The 19,576-nt window shown below is 42.1% G+C and overlaps 1 protein-coding gene across 1 annotated transcript in view; it reads left to right on the forward strand.

The window, feature by feature from the left end:
• The first annotated feature begins 6,472 nt into the window (after positions 1-6,472).
• The window catches only part of LRP1B (LDL receptor related protein 1B), a 761,744-nt gene continuing 748,640 nt past the window's right edge, over positions 6,473-19,576 (forward strand). Inside the window, exon 1 of the mRNA XM_064451033.1 lies at positions 6,473-6,777. Within this exon, the coding sequence (XP_064307103.1) occupies positions 6,696-6,777 (82 nt within the window). The 5' untranslated portion in view covers positions 6,473-6,695. The remainder of the gene's footprint in view (positions 6,778-19,576) is intronic.

The raw sequence follows: 19,576 nt of genomic DNA on the forward strand, positions 1-19,576 counted from the left end.
ATTTTTTTTTTTCCCATGAAGGAAAATTTTGCCGACTGTTGTAGTCGTGGCTGTTTGCCACAGCTGTGATTTGGACTGCTACTGTGAAGCCTTTATCCGATGGCAAAAACCTTGTACCAGATGTTCCTTTATTTGCCCTGTTTGATGATTAATCAGATTTAGCCCAAAACCAGAATGAAAATCCTGCTATGGCACCTGGCTGCCATCACACAATAATTTGCTTTGAAGCGGGGATGGGGGGGAAGGCTCATTTAATCTTTAAAAAGCTGTGGTGCAGACCCGTACATTTGCGTTCCGATAGATTTTGGAGGAAGACTCGGTAAAAGTAAATATAATAGCTGTCGGCAGCATAATTTTACAAACGTCACAAACTGGTAAACACTACTAATTTCTCCTAAAGGAAACATTACCGGAAGTTCGGATAGTAAACAAGGTACACACGCAAGCTTTTGCGCCTGTCAGGCGGCACTAATGCTGCCGCGACGCAACAGGGCTGGGACGGAGGTTGGTACTGGGATGGAGACTGGAACTGGGATGGAGGCTGGTACTGGGAGGGAGGCTGGAAGTGGGATGGAGACTGGTAGCAGGACAGAGGATGGCACGCTGCACCGGTAGCCATAGGGCTAAACCCCGGCTCAGTAATAAAATGCAGTTTCTCTGTAGAGTAAAAAGTTGTGGCAGAAGGAAAGCGTTTGCACCGGCTTCTTCAGTAATGCAGGCGTCCAGCAGTTATCAAGAAAAGTAAATTTTTTGAGTTTGTAACACCGACGACTCAAGCAATGCAGAGGTACGTTTGGGATGGAACGGGAGCACTTCCCTTGGGAAAAGCACCTGTAATATAACCCCACAAAACCAGGAAATGTGAAGTGATATCACTGCTTTGCTCCAAACTGAGATTTTTTTTGTGTGCGGAGCCGATATACAACACATGGTGGCAACTTTACTTTTTAAATTATAAATAAACTTGCTGCAGTTGATTTCATTGTCCTAAGGAGAAGAGATTTATGTATTTCCAGGGCATGTTAGAAAACCAGGAGCTTCCCAGGTTTGTCAGTTTAGGCGCACCTACTTGTGTGGTATACCAGCTTTTCCTTTGCGATAAGCTGCACGATTGTGAATACGTGACTAATATATGTCATAACGGGATCCATTTACAACACTCATTAGGTGGCATGAATCCTCTCTGATTTCAGTACTGCCAGGTGTAAGCCTTAAAAAAATACTTGGTTTTTTTTTTTAACTATTACTTCTAGTTTCTGCACTTCTGGCAAACGGCAAATACATGATCCTGGAGAGCAGTAAAATATGGAAACCTAATAGAAGACTGTGGAAATGGATAACGACTTCTGTCAAATGACATTATGCATTATGTATTATTATTATTTTAATCATTTGCTATCACTGAGAAAGATCCCACTAGGTTATTCCCGATGCCGTGTTTAGCAAATAAAAGAGGTAGACAAAGCTGCACACTTTACTTCACAACACTTACATGATAAAATTGAAAATTTCATAAATTAGTTGCATTGAGATCTAATAAAAAAAAGATGAGTTCTCTCCTTAGGCAATTCTGCTGTAGATTTCTGAACAGGTCCTGCGCGAATGTCATAGACTATGGAATTAATCCAAAGTTACTCTTGGTAGGACTGGTTACCTGTGCTGCCCCTTGGTAGTACTGCAGGGGAGCTTAGGTGTCCAAATCAATTGTTTGAGTAACTGGACCTTCAGGACTAATGATGTAGAATATTTACGTTTGTGTTTAACTTAAAGCATCTGCTCGCGGGTATTTGTGAGATGACCTCACAGAGTCCACTGTCTTGGAAAATTACATTTTGTTAAACAAAGGTAATTTTATTATGGTGCTCGGAGCCGCGGAGTGTATTTCTTTGGGGATAAACTGGAGAAAGAAGTACTCTGAACTGGTTAATACACCACACGGTCTTGACGCAAATTTTACCATGGGAGTTTGTAACATATTTATGCAGATATTTTTCTCTTTTTTTTTCTACTTTTCATATTTTATCTCAGCATCATCCATAAACATTATTTTTTTTTGGACAAGAAGTTTCTAGTCCACTTATTGGAAATAAATTCGATCTCTCCCTGCACGTTGGTGCAGCACCTGTGAGGGCAGCAGGATGCCAGAGAGAGAAAGTTGGCCTGGTTTATGTAAGCTGCTTAATTTATTGAGTAATAAACTAATTTGAAAGTTTCTTTCAAAAGAGATTATTCTTTTTTTTCTTCTCAAAATTGTCCTTTAAAAAGTCTTGAAAAGGTGATGAATTCTCTTCTGTTCTAATAGCTGTTATGAGCCTATTTTTACAAGAAACGAACATTGCAATCAGCATTAAGATCTCACATTTATGTGTTCTTTAAAGCATATCCAGTTAACTGTAAAATGTCCCTTCCCTTGCCCCAGGCAGATGCCTGGGCACCATCAGCTGGTGTTAGGCTGCCTTGTCTTTAGCAGACTTGCAGCAGTTCATTGCATTTCCCCTCAACTGGCGTATGGTCCGGCATCCCTCTCAAACATTTGCGAGGAAAATGATATAACAGAATTTCTTTATGCTAGTCAGAAGACGGAGATTAGGAATAGCTCAGGATCATGGTTTCCAGGTCTAGGGCTTTGGGTTTTTCTCGCCCCATTTATTGTTGCACTTGTGAGGCAGATCTTCAAGCTGATCCATTTTCATGTGTTTTTTAATACCTCCCAATTTCTGTATTAAAGCCATGCCAAAACATCTCGGATGTCAGGCAGCAATTCCCACCCATGGCACTTGGTATGCAAATATACACATTACAGCTCACACATGAAGAACTCTTCCAGCAGCTGTTGAAGATGCACATTCAGAAAGTCTTTAATAATGAAACCACTGTTGCACTGCAGTAATGAAAAATTCCTTTAGGGATGTTTTCTCCAGTAGGGACAGCTTGTAACGAAAAACCTGAATTCAGATAGGGTGGGTTTTTTGTTCTTTTTTTAATCTTTGGTCTTTCTTCCCTTCTCGCTCCCCTCAAATACTTTCTTCCTTCTTTCTGCTCCTGTGTCAGCTGCTGCCTGGCAACTTTTCTCTGGCTGGTGGGACAGGGCAGGGCACCCGACCGCCTTCGGACTGGCTGCCAGCACCATCCCCTAGCAACCCGGCCAGGCGCCCGCGATGCTCTCCAAAGGGCCGCACACATCGCCAGCAACCTTCGGACCTACTGCCCCGCATCCGCAGCATCCTTTAATGCACCCCCTGTCCCACCCGGCAGCAGGGGAATCGTCGATGTCACCGTCCCTACCCACCTATGCACTTACTCGGAGGCCACGGCTGATATGTAATAAATAAGTAATGCCGAAACCCAATTTTTAGCGATGCAATTGAGGTAGTTTCGTTGCAACTGATGTCAGAATTACCTTTGGCTGATAATTAATATTCTTGTGTTGTATTATACAGCGAGGACGAATGATTGGTTCTACTTTGTTTAATTTATCTCAATAAGAGATTTCATAATATTCTATAGCTTGATGAATTCATTTATTTAACCTGTCAGTGTTAATAACTCTGATTAGGAGGAAGAAGTTATAAAGCACACAGGAGCAACCAGATCTCTAACAGCATTTTTAACTTTGAATTTTCTGTCCAGCAGTATTCACTCTAGTCTCCTATATAATCACCTTTTTTTTGCTTTAGCAATGAAAAGGCATTTCTATACGCACAATTCCTTTTTCCCTTTCTCCTTCTTGTCCGCTCTTAGTTCACCTCCCTGGTGCTTCTGGTTCGGTGCTTTCAGATGGGAGTGGCTGGAGGCTTCAGTAAGTATTTGACAAACACATCTGGTTCCTGATCTGTGTTTCTGCCACCAGTCCCGTGTCTCCATGTTCACCCACCGCGCAGAAATCTGAATGAAGTTGCATGCATACAAACAACGGCACAGAGGCTGGAAGCACAGAAACAGTATCCAGCTAAAATCTCCATTTCCTTTCTTTTTTCTCAGGTCTGAGGTAGAGGAAAAGCATGTTATACAGCAGGTGATTGCTTAAAGCATTTGAATTATATTATACATGTAGATAAGGGCTTGGATTCTGTCTCTGGTAGCTTCAGCAAACATTTGTAGGTGTTTCACAGAAGATGTACATTAAAACTTTCACACAGCTCTTGGTGCTGCTTTGTTTTGAGGTGGAAAGGAGATCTGAGAACGCTGGTTACCCATACACATTTCTACTGTGTCGTTGGAGTTGTCCCATCATATAGGGACATCCCATTGCCCCATCACTTCATAATGAGTGATGTTTAATGGAAATGAAGCTAAGGAGAATGATTTATCAAAGGTCAACTTGTATTTGTTCAACAGCCTGTATTTTAAAACCCGGCTTCTATGATAATTATCGCCTCATAGTGCTATGTTAAAGCAAGCTACATTTTTAGGCAGTAATTTGACAAATGATTACTTACAGGTAATTGCATTTTTAATCATAATTCTGACTGCATACTCTGTATTGACACTTTATGTCCTGTAAACAAGGAGGCCATTGACTTTTATTATATACACTATTTAAATATTTTAATAAGTTTATGTGCATATGTGAGCTGCAGTATTGAAAGCAAGATCAATTAATTCTTCAAAGACGCTCATAAATGTTAATGTTTAAAATGGGCAGTAAATTGCACTGTATCATTAAAGGAAATTATTCAAGACGAGTAGTGAGGACTGTTGTTAAATAAGTATGGAGTAAGAATGAAAAGGACCAAATTAGAAATAAAGTATCAGATGGTTGAAAAGAAGGATTTTAGTCAAGGTGTTTCGGTGAGAAGGCACTAAAGGGCAGGACACCAATTAATGGCTAGCGTTTGGGGGAAAATCATGACCACTTGTAACCTTCCAGACCTTGAGACTTTTGCAGAAGGTGCAAGAAGTCAAGATGAAAGGAGAGTGTTCTGTAAAGATAGCTCTGGATCCCGAGAACGCAGGGACAGCATGTTCACTTGCAAATATGTGTTTCTTTATACCATGTGACAACCCTGGCATGTGGGAAATGTCACTGATTTAAGCAGGAGTTCCTCACAACTTGGAATTCCGTGGTTTTTCTTCACACATTTTCTCATTTGGCTCTAGCATCTATATATTTTCATATTTGAGATGTAAAAGGTTGCTCAAATAAAATCATAATTAATGCATAAGAGCCATATAGGTGGCTCTGGTGGTTTACAGAAGGATGCAAGGCAATCTCATCTGTAAATGCGGTAGAATAATGTTTCAGTGTGACATTCAGCATGACTTCATTTTGGTTATAAAAGCAACTGATTTCCAAGACCATGGACACTGCCAGATTTTTTCACTTTAATTCAGATCTGCTCGTTTCTGTATTAGCAAAGGTTTTCTACACTGGGATCTATAATTCTGCTCAGTTATGGCTGTATAAATACTAATTGACTGTAGGGGAATTACATAGGCTTTAAAGACAGTAGATAAATGCAGACTTTGATCCAACTGGATTTTTCCCCTCAGTTGTAAATTATTTGCAGTAATAGTGCTACCCCCGTGAGTCCTGCCAGTCCCTGACCTCACAGGAGTCCCTGGGACCAGGACTGGGCTTTTCCGTTCTTGGGCCACTGTGTTGCAGGGTTCTTCCCTCATTTTGACAGAAATAATGAAATATTTCATACTTCTCCTAGTTTTGCTTTATTCTGTCCTTCAGCATCGCCTGGTCTTTCTGCCCCTAGAAGCCTCTCAGCTGTACCGCTTCATATAAGAGGTGTTTAGGTTCTGTGTTGGGGAACATAAACAAGAAGTTAAAGGACTGAGGCTTTACCCTTGAAATGTAAAGGTCTCAGCAGTCAATTTCAGCACCTTGCTGTCTTTGGAGAAGACTCACATCTGAGGATGAGGTAGAAGCTTTATCACCTTTTCGCCTGTTAAAGAGCCTGTTTTTAAAAAAAAACTGTGAAAATGTGATACACAAACCACATTTGGGTGACAATTTCAAGGTAATACGTTTATGTAACGTGTAAGTTATGATTCAGCCGCACAAAGCGGGGAGCATATACTAAACGTGAGCTCACCGCCTGCTTAGATGTACTTCAAGAACCATCATTAACTCAAGCCAAGTTTGCGAGAGCCGCTTTGGATGTCAACTTTTTGTTTACAGAAAGAAGAAACACGCAGACTTCTCAGGGTGCTTCCATCCCCGCGGCTTAATAATGCACGAGGGTTTGTGGGGTTTTAATGTATTTTTTCTTTTTTTTCCTTTTGCTGACTCACCCACCGTGCCACCCAAGCCTTCCCGAGGTTTGTCTTTGCGATTTTTTAAAAAAATTACATCAAATTTGAAAGGGAAAAAACCCAACCCAAAGCCCAAGGGTGAGGGGGGAGCGCCGGGGAGGCGAGGCGCTTCCCGCCTTCCCCCGCGCGTGCGGCGCGGCTTCGCGCCTGGCGCTCGGCGGGGCGGGGCGGGCCGGGGGGCGGACGGAGGGCGGGCGGGAGGAGGGAAGGAGGGAGCGCGGCGCTGCCGCCGCCGGCGCCCGGCGGTGCCCGATCGCTGCGTGAGGCGAGACCAGCCGCGCTCCGCGTTGAAAAGTGACGGCGAGACGGCGGCGGCAGCTCCCGCAGAGGCTCCGCGCAGACGGCGGCGCTGCCGCTCCGCACCGCCGGCCGGTCGGTCGGTTAGTCAGTCAGCCGGCCGGCTGCCTCCCGCGGCGCGGCTCGCCGCGATGTCCGCGCTCCTCCTGGCCCTGGCGACGCTCTGGGGATTACCGCCCGTCGCCGAGGCGCTGGCAGCCGCAGCCCGCGGAGGTAAGGCGCGTCCGCGGCGGAACGCGGAGCCTGGCGGCTCGCCCCCTTCGACCGCCCAACTTTCCGCCGGTGCCGGCTTCTCCCCGGGAAGTTTATTTTCGCGGCGCGGTGTGCGCGCCTCGCTGCCCCTCCGCCCTGCCCGGAGCCGGCGGGCGCGGCCGCCCAGCGCTCCCCGCCAGCGGGGCCGGGCGAGCCCTGCGCAGGGGAGGGGGGCGGCGGGGCAGGGATGCACGGCTCCGGCCCCAAACCCCCGCACTGATATGGCTTAAACTGCCGCCTCGCCCTAAGCACGCAAGGCGGGAGCTCGTTGCGGGGGCCCGGTGCCCCCCCACCCCTCCCCGGCACTGGAAGTACCTGCGCCGGTGCCTCGGGTAGCTCCTGGGGAGCGGCGCCGGCCGAGGGGCTCCCCGAGCAAGCCCCGGGGCTGGGCGGCCGTGCACCGCCGAAACGGCGAATGCCCTCCGCTTTCCCGAGTATTGCCAAAGTTCCTGCCTTTCATTCTGCTCTGAACTTCTGGCTGCTGAGCTGGGTAGAGGCGGGGAGGCAGAAGGAGCTCAGGACCTCGTAGCCGAGGTGCGGAAAATTTCAGAAGTTGCAACTCTTTTTCTTCTCAGAAGTGTCTGATCAAAGAAGGTAGCGGTCCTCCTGCCGGAGCCAGCCTCAGGGTTTCTTGTCGCATTTTGTACTGTTAGCAGACCTCTCTTATTTTCCTGGGGGATGTTTGAATGAAATATTTTCTAAGTACGGACTGAGCCCCCCTCCTGTTCCGCTCCGGTGCAGGAATGGCAGTGTGCTGCTCTGACTCAGGTTTTCTTACCGCCGTAGAAAACAGTGCCGATCAGAAAATAGTCTGTCGGCTTGTTTGTACAAGCCCTTTAGCTTCAAAACTGCGTGGTCTCATGAAGGAGGCTGCTCTGAATGTTGTTGTACACGGTCTGCGAGGATTCAGCTAGATTTCAGTAGAAATATAACTCTAAACAGCATTGAATTCCCACTGCTAGGCAGCCGGCTCCTCTCCATCACGTACGCACTACCTACTAAATTGTTTACTAACTGCTCACAACTCGTTTGGGTGAGCGCGGATGCCTCTAGATAGTCTGGGGTATAGGTTTCTGCTTCAGTCGAACTACCAGACCTCTCTGGTCCCTTTCCCACCTAGCTATCAAAATTACATGGGTGATTCATGCTGTAAAAATGAGAAATAACTACCTATCAAAGAGAAAAGTATTGCTGCAGCATCACAAACTTGCATGTTTAAAACACTGCATCGTACGGTACAAGGATATTGCAAAGCAATGAGGGTAGCATTCAATATAATGGCACCTGAACAGCCAGATAGGAAAGGTTCTTAGAAAATCTTTCGGTTTTATGAAGGGTACATATGCTTTTACTTTGATACATGAAGATTCCCGGTTGTGATAGTGCTTGTTTGATGAAAAATATTTCAAGAACTTTCCATGGTATTCACAAAATGGTCAGATTACATTTCAGCAGCTGTAGCGTGCGTCTGATCTTGTGAATAAAAATCAAACTTTCAAACATTTTGTGGAATTGTTCTGGAAACTGATTTGTCACTCTGTCTTCCGTGATGGAGATAAGCAGGTGCCAATTATTGATGAATATTAATTTCTGGTGTTTAAATTTTGCTTCATTTTCCCTTTGTTTTCATACCTACCTTGCTCTGATTTACTGTTTCACACACAAAAAAAGTGCTGTCAGCTTACATTAAAATCAATCCCATCTTAAAAGGCAACATCCTTGTAAATCATACCAGCCCGAAAAGTGGGATAAATCAAATTTACTTAGAATCAACTAACTCATCGTATCATAATGTCATGTCTTATCAAAACAGAGTGGAGTACAAATTAGGACTTAAAAGGCATTTTGTTTAAAAAATGTCAAGTGGTCTCAACCTAAAAGGGATTCAGGATGAGGCATCGAGATAGAGAATTACATTTGCACATCAGATAAACTTTATGATACACTGGAAAAATTATTGACCGTACCAAGCTGATTTTCCTTTACAGGAGGAAATTCTGAGTCACTGGAGCATGCTAAGCTTAATGTATGTGAAAGGCACTGAAATCTGGAATGCACTGAGGCTCGCCATTGGTAATAAGAGAATTGGGAAAATGTCATGGGTTGTGTTAATAGCAGTGTTGTGGTAGCCATGGTAATATAAGATATTACTGAGGTGCTGTAGGGAGAGGTAACACCTTCTATTAGAGCAGTGGGTAACAACCCCAGGGAAAAAGAGGTGTGTGGGGGGGAACCCCACTGAAGTTTGAATTATCTAAACCTTTTCTCTGGGTTTGAAATACAGTGAAACTCTTCCAGTCTGTCGGGTCTGTCAGCCAGGTTGCAACTCCTCTAGTTATGTATGTATATAAAAAATTGGGAAGAGAAAAAGATATGGAGAAGGGGAGATGGAAATGAGATGGAAAAAGGAAGTGAGGAGAGAAGGGAATCGAGCCAGGAGGGTGACAGGATAAGGGAGAAGTCCAGCAGTTGAGACTCTGCCATTTAAGCCGCGAAGAAGAGGTCTGATTTCCTTTTCTTACGCTTCAGTTGGTCTCTTCCTGAGGAAGCTCATGGACCTAGATTCCCTTGCAGCTATCTGTGAAGGAGTTGCAACTGTTGCAATAAATGAATTTCAGAAGCCTGAGAAGAACCTTGCTAACAGTTTATGAAGCTGCGAAGACTACATTTGTTACCTGCTCTCCCTAAAGACATGCAAGGGAACTTCACAGGTCCCATCTCCACCTCCTGAGCACTTGAGCTGAAGGTGCTCTGCAGCTCTGGTGCGCATATTTCCTTCCCACAGCTCTCTCCTGCCTTGGAGCTTCACCTTGGCTTCATGCCTAGGTTCCTACACCCCTTTTTTTGGTCATACTTTTTTGGTTTTTGTGTCTCTGCTGTTCTGGAATGGCATTACATGAATTGACTGTACTAATTGGCATGATTACCTCGAGGTTATCCAAATCACATAGATACCCTGGATAACAGGAGCTCGATTTGGATAATCTTCACAAATGTGTGGTGCTGTCAGTGAAATGTGTATCCACGGTACTAATGAGTGCATGGCTTGTTATTAATTGACTTACCCTCTGTGGTGAAGCTGCCGGTTCGTTTGTGTTTGGTTTTGGTGGCAGATCACTTCTGCCGGCAGTGCTGAAGTGGTGTCTTGCTACAGACTTTCATGTGCTATTTCAGTGTTTCAGATCTGCCCTTCAAGCGCTGGTGTGATGAAACAGCTCCTCACCAGAGTCTTGCCAGGGGTCTCCTGTGAAGGTAGACTTTATACTGAATGGGAAAATGCCGTCAGGTAACTTAAAGCTCTAAGTTCCCCGAGCAACGGCATGTCACACATTCAGTTTTTTCTTCTTCTTTGTGATTTTTAAGCTGTTTTAAAGAAGGACAATTTTTTTGAACATTACTCCTCTCTGAAGTCACAAATGCTTCCAGAACTTCTGTCTTTATTCCACTTAGCAGGGAATTTATTGTTTTCACAGTGTCCTTTGACCATATGTAAGTGAAGGCTGGAAACAAATTACTTTGAAATGGAATCTTTGGGTTTAAGGTTCAGCTGATGAGAGTTTGGATTACTCACCCCGTAGCAGAAACACAAACCAGGTGAAATAAATCTGTCTCCTTGTGATGACTGCTGATGGCCCTCATTCCCTGGTAAGGTGTCACAGCAGGCAACAGCGAGTACATCAGGAGGCTTTACAACTATCTCGTTATTAGTAGCTTAATGTTTGAAACCGGGTGTACCAAGCGCTGCTGTACTTCACCAGACTGAGCTCCAGCTTGGCCATCTGTTGGAAAGTATTCTCTCAAAAAAAAAAAAAAAAGGCAAAAGCTGTTTCTGTGCTGTACTACAGAGGTGTATGTTCCCATACTTAAGTTTGTTATGTTTTGAACCTAGATGATAGGTATTAGAAACTTACATGCGAAAGAGATGCTTTCCAAGGTTACAGTGTCATTGCCATTTATTTATTTATTTATTTATTCCAAAGAACAATATTGCTTCAGAACCTGCCTGTCATTGGAGAGGCAAAATTACAGAGAAGGGTGAAAATATATTGAGTAGTTTAGGAGAGCAGTTAGAAGCATTTGTGGTAAGAGGTAATTAAAGACACATTGTGGGAGATGTCCACAAGTGCAATTTCAGTGACTGGTTTTATAGGCAGTCAGTGAAGTATGTATGTCCTCAGTTGAGTCTGTGGCTGCATGCACAAAAACCTGACAATTCTGGAGACTGAGCAAACTGTGTGTGGTTTTCTGTGAACTGACATGCACGTTCTTGCTTACCCGGATTGTTAATGTCAGTGGTTTTGGAGAGCTTTAGTATAATAAAAGGAAGAAGCACAAACTATTTAAAAGGGTAAAATGCATTTTAAAATTCAAAACTCGGTGTTGGATGTGAAAAGGCTGTAAGTAAACTTGATTTGTAGCAAACCTACTAATTTACCATAGTTTCTGCTGATACTCCTGCAGGTTGAAGTAGCTGTCCTTCAGAGACTTAGAGAAAAGCTCTTACTTCACACAGTGGCTCTCTGAAGTGTTATGTGACTGCCTCTATGTAAATTTGAGCATATATCATACCTGTAAGGTTCATATGGACCCCAATCTTTCTCCATTTGAAGAAAGCCCCAAAACTCACATTGACTTCAGCCCGCAGCTTGGAAGTGTGTGTTCCTCCAGCACCTTGTTACAGGTCCTTCCATCTGTTGTTTACAGTTGAAGAAGATAGGGTTCTCTTTTTTTGTATTGACTCTAAAGGACATATGTAACTTTAATTTGTGAATTTAGAATGGTGGCTATCTATAGAAATGCTAGTAATTTAGACAGTAGAACATTGCTTTTGTTACAGTAGTATATTTTGAATCCCAGTATGTTGTTGCTTTTTCCTAGCTTTTATGTATTAATCTGCTCTTTAACAGTCTTGTTACTTCAAATGCAATTAAAAAAATTTTGCTTGGAGAACTCACTTTAATTGCACTTACCCAAAACATTCTTAATGATGAACGCTGAAGACAAAAATACCAGAACTTGGCTATTTTTATGCAAGTCATGCAGACTATTGAGTCTGTATTTAGTGTGAGTTTGGGCTAAGTGTAGACATTGCAGAACTAGGTCCTAAATTTGTAAGTGCAATTAGGAACTAATTGGATTTTTTTAATATAACTACTCAAATAATGACTGTGCACCTTCTGTCCAACCCACTAGTTTGTTTTTTAATTAAACAAGTTGATTTTTTTGCCCTTAAAGTCTATCTATTGAAAAGACAAAAATATTTGTAAATGCAGTTATATTCCAGCTAGCTAGTCAGTTGTTGACCATAATGTGAAAAATTCCCAAGATACAGCAAAACTTCCTAAAGCAGAATCTTCTTTTTCAGGTAGGTGGTAAAGTGAAATAACCAGGACTTGTTACTGTAAAATCAGCCACCTGACCCAGCCGTGATCCCACTGACAGGGTGCCTTTGCTTTGTGCATGAGAGGATGCTCCAGAGCCTCTGCGGGCTGGGGAAGGGCCGTTTCCCGTAGGTGCTGGGCTGTGTGTGAGCAGGATTGGACCTCGGTAATGGAATTCCAATAAAACTCAGTCAGTGCCTTTTAATTCGATTTAATGGGAACTGGGAAGGATCATTAGAGAGACAAACACATGCTTTTGCCAGTAATATGTTCAGTATTTTATTAATCTGATTTAATTTGTAAGATCCTCATAGCAGGAATAAGGTCTTTCTATGTACCTGGAAAGTGTTTTGTGGGTCTGTTACGTATTGTTATTATATGCCATTGCTTCTCAAGCAGTATGTAAACACAGAATCGGAATTGGGCTCTGTGTATGGCGTTTATGAAGCCCACCAGTCTGAGGTTAGAACTGGATGCTGGAGAGAAGGTTGTAGGTCTCTTGAGCAGCTACATGACCATTTTGTAGTAAATTGCAGTTGTGCATTAATAACAAACTACTGCCATATGTAAGTGTGCTACTAAGTAAATAGGGCTTTTTTTAAAGATGAGGTAATGTCAGTCTGGAAGTGAGGCATGCTTTGAGATTTTTATTTCTATTCAGTTAGAAATACAGTGTAATTCTCTGAGGTGGAAAAATAGATATTACGGTATTACAAGTTCTAGATATGGTATGTTGAAGCCTGAAATGAGCTTTCAACACTTGCTGGATGTTCCCAAACATCTCATGTGCTGCTTCCTGCTGAATGGTGTGGCCTTCCAGAAGAGCCAAACTGTTGAAACTCAGCTTTGCTTCAGAAGTAAGAATATACCTTTTTCCTTTTCTTGATAATATCAATGTATTTTGGACTATCTATTGCGTTAGTGCCAGTAGGACATCCCTTGGTAACTCTTGTGCATGACACTATTGAGTGACTTATGCTTCAAGTGTAATAGGATAAGTGCTGTAAGATAAATGTTAAGCTTTGAGAAGAAGAATAATATCTATAATTCCTCAAGGTTTTCACCGCCATGGAGCTCTTTTTTTTAATGGCAGTTCCTAAGCTTCACTGTTGTTTTTCCTTGAATGAACAAAGAAAACAGAATGAAAAGGTGCGGTTCTGTTGTCCATGATATAGACCGTATTTCCATGAAATAGACGACATGCAAGACGAATGCTGATGCAATGCTTTGCAAATGCGGTACTTTCCATGTAGGATGTTCTGTCAAGGAGAAGGACTGTGCTCTTAACATATGCACATGCTCCAACAGAACAAAAAGATACCCGCCCATCTTCCATATAATATTTTGATTTTAATTTACCTACCTGCAAACTAGCAAAAATACTCTTGTCAACAGTTTTTAAAATAAAATTCTGATATTGTCAAATAGATTGTGCTGCTGCTTATTCTCAGAGTCTGTGATATGGTGGACAGCACTTGTGTTCCTACCTGTATGTCCCTTAACATGCAGAGAAGTATTTTTCCTCAAACAGAGCTCTCCTGAGTAGTTCTAAAGCATAGTGCTACCGTTCCTGATCCTTGCCCAAGTGTACCTTTCTGGAGGAGTGCTGTAGTGTGTAGCCATAAGAATACTAATTGAAAAAAGTTAGGTTAATTCAAGATGATGATGAAAAACCACCATAATTTTGTACATGATAGATAGGCTTCCCCAAAACACCTGCCTCTCTGCTTGCAGATACTCTGAAGATAAGAGGAGAGAGCAAAGTAAGATTGTAGCTAGTTGGATGCTCTTTTGCATATGCACCAAACATTATATATACCAAATGTATATTGGTGTTTGTGTAAAACTGTGTTTATGAAATGAAAGTATGTCATTTGCCAATGAAACTCTTCTCTGGAGAAGAACAGTTTGTATTTATGTTTTACTGTGCTAACAACTAGATTACAGACCTGAATCTACACTGAAGTCAATGGATTCTTTGCTTTGTCCTTTGTGGTTATGGGGTCAGGCTGCATAAGTGTAAGGGAACTTTGGACCATTTTAATAAAAGTAAGCCTTAATTAGAAGACAGTTAATTAAATTATAGTCTGTATTGGCCTATGGCTTTTTTTGCAAGAAACGGATATTTCTTGCAATATTTTTATTCCAAACTTTGGTTCGGTTTTGCCAGGGCTCCCTATATTGAACGCAGTTTTATATTTCCCACATGTAATTTTTAAATATATGGATCAAAGTCTTAATTGGCTTTCATTTCTCAGCTTGTAATAATCCTCTAGAAGATGAGTTATTACATAATTTATTTTTAATAAATGATAAATTGATAATTTCACATTTAAAAAACAATATTTTTGTGCAGAGACCACCTTATGAGGTCAGAAAACGAGAGGAAGTTCAAGACAGCTCAATATGCTAAGATGTGTGTGGTCTGCTACCAGGAAGTAATTAGGTTAGTTAAACCTAGTTCTGTGTAATACAGCTGAAGCTGCAGTTCTGTTTAGATTAAGCACTGCACTTCTCATTGTGGAAAATTTGTCTTGCTTTTGGTGAGTTTTTGTTCAGTTCCAAAATGCTGATCTGGGAGGAACGTAAAGGTGGTACCTTCTCATGCAGCATGTCAGTTCTCTAGGAATCTTTGCAGACTTATCTAGGGATGAGCACACTTGACTTTCTTTTGAGTCCTGTCTTAACATAGCTATTTTTTCCAGCAGTATTTCATGAAGCGTAACTAGGGATGGGTCAAGCCTGTGTGTTCTCCAGTACTGACACTCGTGTATTACCCGGAGGGAAACTGGCCTGACTTACAAGTTCATCAGAAATACTTGGTTTAAAATATGCTTATTTTGTGTAACCATATTGAAGTTGTTTTTTGAGGGGTGTTTACAGGCTGTGGGAGTTAAGGACTGGAAGCAAGGCAAGAAGACTGCCAGACTGAACTCACTCCTCGTGGGTCCCATGTTCTAAGCCAAGTGGTTTATTCTTGTATTCGGATTACAGAAGAAATTGCCAACAGCAAATGGTTTCTTCACAGTAGTGTCTTACTATGGTAGTCTGAGATAGAACTCGGGCTGCAGTATTAAATCATATACAAGGGAGATCAAGCAAGGCAAGACTAGAGAAGTGTGTAAACTAAGGCACTATCCCATGCTTACAGCTTGTTGGGTTAAATTGCCTTTATGCTTTTGATAGAAAAAAAGCAAGGCTACATTGGAGCAGGAAGGTATTTTGCAGACATTGTCTTGGAGGCTGACTTGAGCTGCAGCAGCTAACCGGATAGGGCTGCTATAAGCCACTTCAGTGAGAATATATTGCCTGTGTATACATGTGTATATAAAACCTTGGATATACAGGGAGAGCCATGAAAGGTGGTATTGCTAAGCACAGCAAAGTCAGGAGTGCTAGGGGTTTGTGAGCAGACAGAATCTTATGCCCTGACCCAAGTGGCCCATTATCACATTTCTTCAAATTGGAGCAAGCTATTCAGGTCAGCGTGTATGTACAAACCCATCTGAATGAATTCCTTGGCTTGCACTTGCTGTGTTACATTTCTTTCTCTGGGTTTCGAATGGCTGTGACTTGAACAGAGTTGACAGTACACAATATTACCCATTTACTCTGTAGATTATACTCCTCTGGAGAATTGGTGTCAGCTAATCTGCCACTTCTATGTTTTCAGAGACCTGCGAACTGCATCTCCAGTAATATCACAGGAGAGTGTCAGATCTAGGCTTCTATAATTTTCTTATTTATTTCCCCCAGATTTCTAGGCAGGTATGTCCAGGTCTCCAGCCTTTGTCATGTATTTTTTGTCCTGTGAATAGTTCCCTTTCTGTGTAGAAATTCTGTCTGTCAATACCCAATTTAGGCCACTTTTAGGGCTCTAAGAAGTTTGAAGCAGATGGTTGTCAACAGATGATGACGACATTCTGAAATACTGCTCAAATGCAAACTGCGAGGCTCAGTATTTAAAGCACATTCAAGCATACAAAACTTGCTTATATTTCTAATGTCGTTACTACCTTTGCTGTGGAATATTCTGGGTACAATTCATAGGTTTCTGTGATTAAAAAATTGTTTCTTTTACTGAAAACAGCAGAAGTCCCCGTACCAATTAGTGGTATTCAGTAATGAGTAAAACACTATGAACCCTGTTATGATTTTGTGTCAGTTTGAATCGTTAAACGCTCCTCAGTGAAACTGCACTGATTTACATTAATTGGTGGCCTGTCTTCTCACAACAGGATCGCACTGTGTCAAAAATGCCTTGCAAGAAGTTGTAATACAGTTAAACTTGCAGTGATTGCCTGTGATTGCCATTCTGTTGTTGACTGGCGCTCTGAAGGTGACCAGTGAAAGATTCAAAATTCCCGAGAACTTATTATGTCCTTGTGAATCTTAGGAGCATAACTAAAAGCTTTTGCATAAAATAAGTGCTAAAAAGCTAGTAGGTATGGCACAACTTGGATTCTGCATTGCGTTTGCAAATCCAACAACTCAAAGAAATTTAAGTGCATTATAAAAGGCTGTTTATGCGTCTATGAAAAGCATGATGCTTTTCATAGAGAGTGCCTTCTACAAGTTTATATATCTTAATGAAAAATGTCAGAGTGTAATAGATCAACAGCCTGTTTAGCCCCACAGTAGCCAGTTTTTTCTAAAGATAGCACAGCATGTCCTTGGAGGTCCTGGGAGTAAGTTAACACTGTGGCGAGCTTTCTCTTGAAGCCAGCTAATGACTCTTTCTCTGACTCAGGTCTTTCCCCGCCAGTCTGTTGAGGATGGTCGTCTTGAAGTGGTCACCACTGCCTAATTGTGCATGCATACATACAAGTAATTTGCAGTTACTAGTTTTAAAAAATCTCTTAATGTTTTATTCCATTTGCTGTCCTGTTTTATGTTGAGTGGAAAAGTTGTCCCACCTAAGTGAAAATCTTCCCATATTTGTATTTCATGTGACACTTGAAGCATATGCTGGCCTTGGGCTTTGTGCTCGCACCATGGGCAGGCAGAGTGGTAATTCTACTTGTTTGCTTCTCATTTCACATCGGCACCTTGAGTAGGATACCTAATTTTTTTTCTTTTCCTATCAAATTTACAAAATCTCATGCCTGGGAAAATCTCTTAAAACTTCAGGTGACCAGCTGCTGCAGAGCTTATCGGAGAGTAACAGCTTTTGACAATACAGATGCCTGTTGAATGCTGCTTTCATTTGGGATTGTAGCCTCAGGGAAACAGACTAGAAGTAGATAATGGAAACAAAGAGAGGCAGGGAAGGTTACTGGTTAAATTACAGGATTATTTTATTTGGTAAGGAGCAAGAAAAGCCTGTCCAGTACAAAAAACCCCAAACAAACCCAAAAACCAACAACAAAAAACCCCACCCTGACCCAACAGCTTCCACAGTGCTTCTGAACCAAAAAGAGCCTGTGTTTCTGAATAGGTGAGGAGATAAGCAGCAATCTTTGGCACATGCAAGTATTGTCTTTTATAAGCCATAGGGAAATCAAGCTTCCTTCTTTCTTTTCTGAAAATACAGGAGCCTCCTTGAAGCACTTGCTTTTGGGAATGAATGTATTAGTGAAGAAATCGTGGATGATCCAGATATAATTTTATAGAAATGAATGATAATACACTGTGGGACTTCAGGTCTGCATGGGTGTATTTTACATTCACCTGAGTTATTCTAGACTTGAAGATTTTTTTTTTGTGACTGATAAATAACTGAAGGTTTAAAGCAGCTTATTCCAACAGAAATTGCTACCACTGTAAAGACAAAAAAAAGTCAGCAGTAGTGCAGTGATATTTTAATAACACAAAGTAATCCCCCCATTCTTCAATAATAAAGTTGCATGGGTTACAGTTAGATGCTGACAAGAGAGCTTTCTATTGACACCTTTCTGTCAAAAAGATGAAAAGTAGAACCTAACTCTGTTTTCTCTTATGTTAAATGTATTCTGCAAAGCTTTTGCGAAATACAAAGCATATGGACTTTGCAGATAGTGTTTGCATTTGGGACTTGTGGGGAAATTTATGTGAACTTTGTGCTGTGGAAATCATTGCCCTTTAAAGCAACTGGCTGTATTAAAAATGAGCAAATCCCTCAAAACTGTATTTTGTAGGGTAGTCTAATCTTTAGAGCTCTTTTGTTTTTTAGGAGCAGGAGTACATAATTATTGGTATAAACTGAGTTTTCAAATTCGGCCACTTTGAATGCGTAAGTAGACCTACCATTTTTTCCGGAGAAATCTGTTAGTGCTTAAAACCAACAGATAAAACCCAAACCCTGGAAACTAAGCCAGGGTAGTCTGCAGCTGTGGGCTGAAACTGTGTAATAACAGTCCAAAAGCTCATTAATATTGATCATCTTAATTCTTCCAATAACCGGGACATTGTTTCTAATTACAAGAGGACTAAAAAGCAGACTAATATGTTCTTGGATGTCAAAGGCCAATCAACCTCAAAACATCCAAAAGGATATCCTGCAAAAGCGGTAGGGGGTATGTGTATGAATTTCATTAGCTGGTAACAATATGCGTACCCATACTTGGGGGAAAATCACCACTTAAAATATGTACTTTCTGCTAGACCGGTGGGGCTCATATACTTCCCAAGGTTAGACTTCCTGCCTCCCCTTTGCAGGTTTTTCTGTGGAAGTGGCTGGGGCAGGCTCTTGCAAAACTGTTAAATACAATTTTTAAAGGAAAGTACCTAAACATTCGGGACTGGGTAAATCATGGCAGGCAAGATTGGAGTTGGGCTTCAGCCTTGCCCATGCCGGCGGTGGAGCAGGGTTGCTTATGGGCACGTTCTTCAAGTTTATTGTCTGAGTGAGGCAGGCATCTGGAATGGGGCTAGTTGTTTGACCAAAGATAAGTTTGGATTTAAATGCATGCTCCTTAAGAAAAAAAAGGAAGCATTTGCATTTTTCAGGGCAGTAATAAGTGTTATAGAAGGGGAAGAAAGCATCTCTTTTTTTCCTTCCATCTTTGACCTTAGTAACTGTTTGATGGGAGATAATCTCTGGCACGGTCTCTGTGACCTGCCCAACTGGGATCTATCCTGGCTTTTGCCCAGAGGACAGTGCCCATTCCTCAGACTTCTTTCTCTGCCAGGGCTGGGCAACCAACTTCTATTTATGTTGGATTTGAATCAAATAATGAGTAAAACGGGGAGGGGAAACATGAGCAGACCTTGGGCATGGCAGTATTGCCCTTGGGGCTGGGATTGCTGCTCTTTCCACACTCTCATTGGGTGGGTGATGCTAAAGCTTCAGAGTGGCAGAGATTTGGAGAGGACTGGCTAGTAATAGCCTGGGGAGGAGAATCTGTGTCCCAGAAAAGGTAAAGATATTGCTGAAGAAGGAAACCCCGAGGGATTTCCTC

Source organism: Phalacrocorax carbo, chromosome 5, assembly GCF_963921805.1.
Source record: "Phalacrocorax carbo chromosome 5, bPhaCar2.1, whole genome shotgun sequence".
NCBI classification, from domain to species: Eukaryota; Metazoa; Chordata; class Aves; order Suliformes; family Phalacrocoracidae; genus Phalacrocorax; species Phalacrocorax carbo.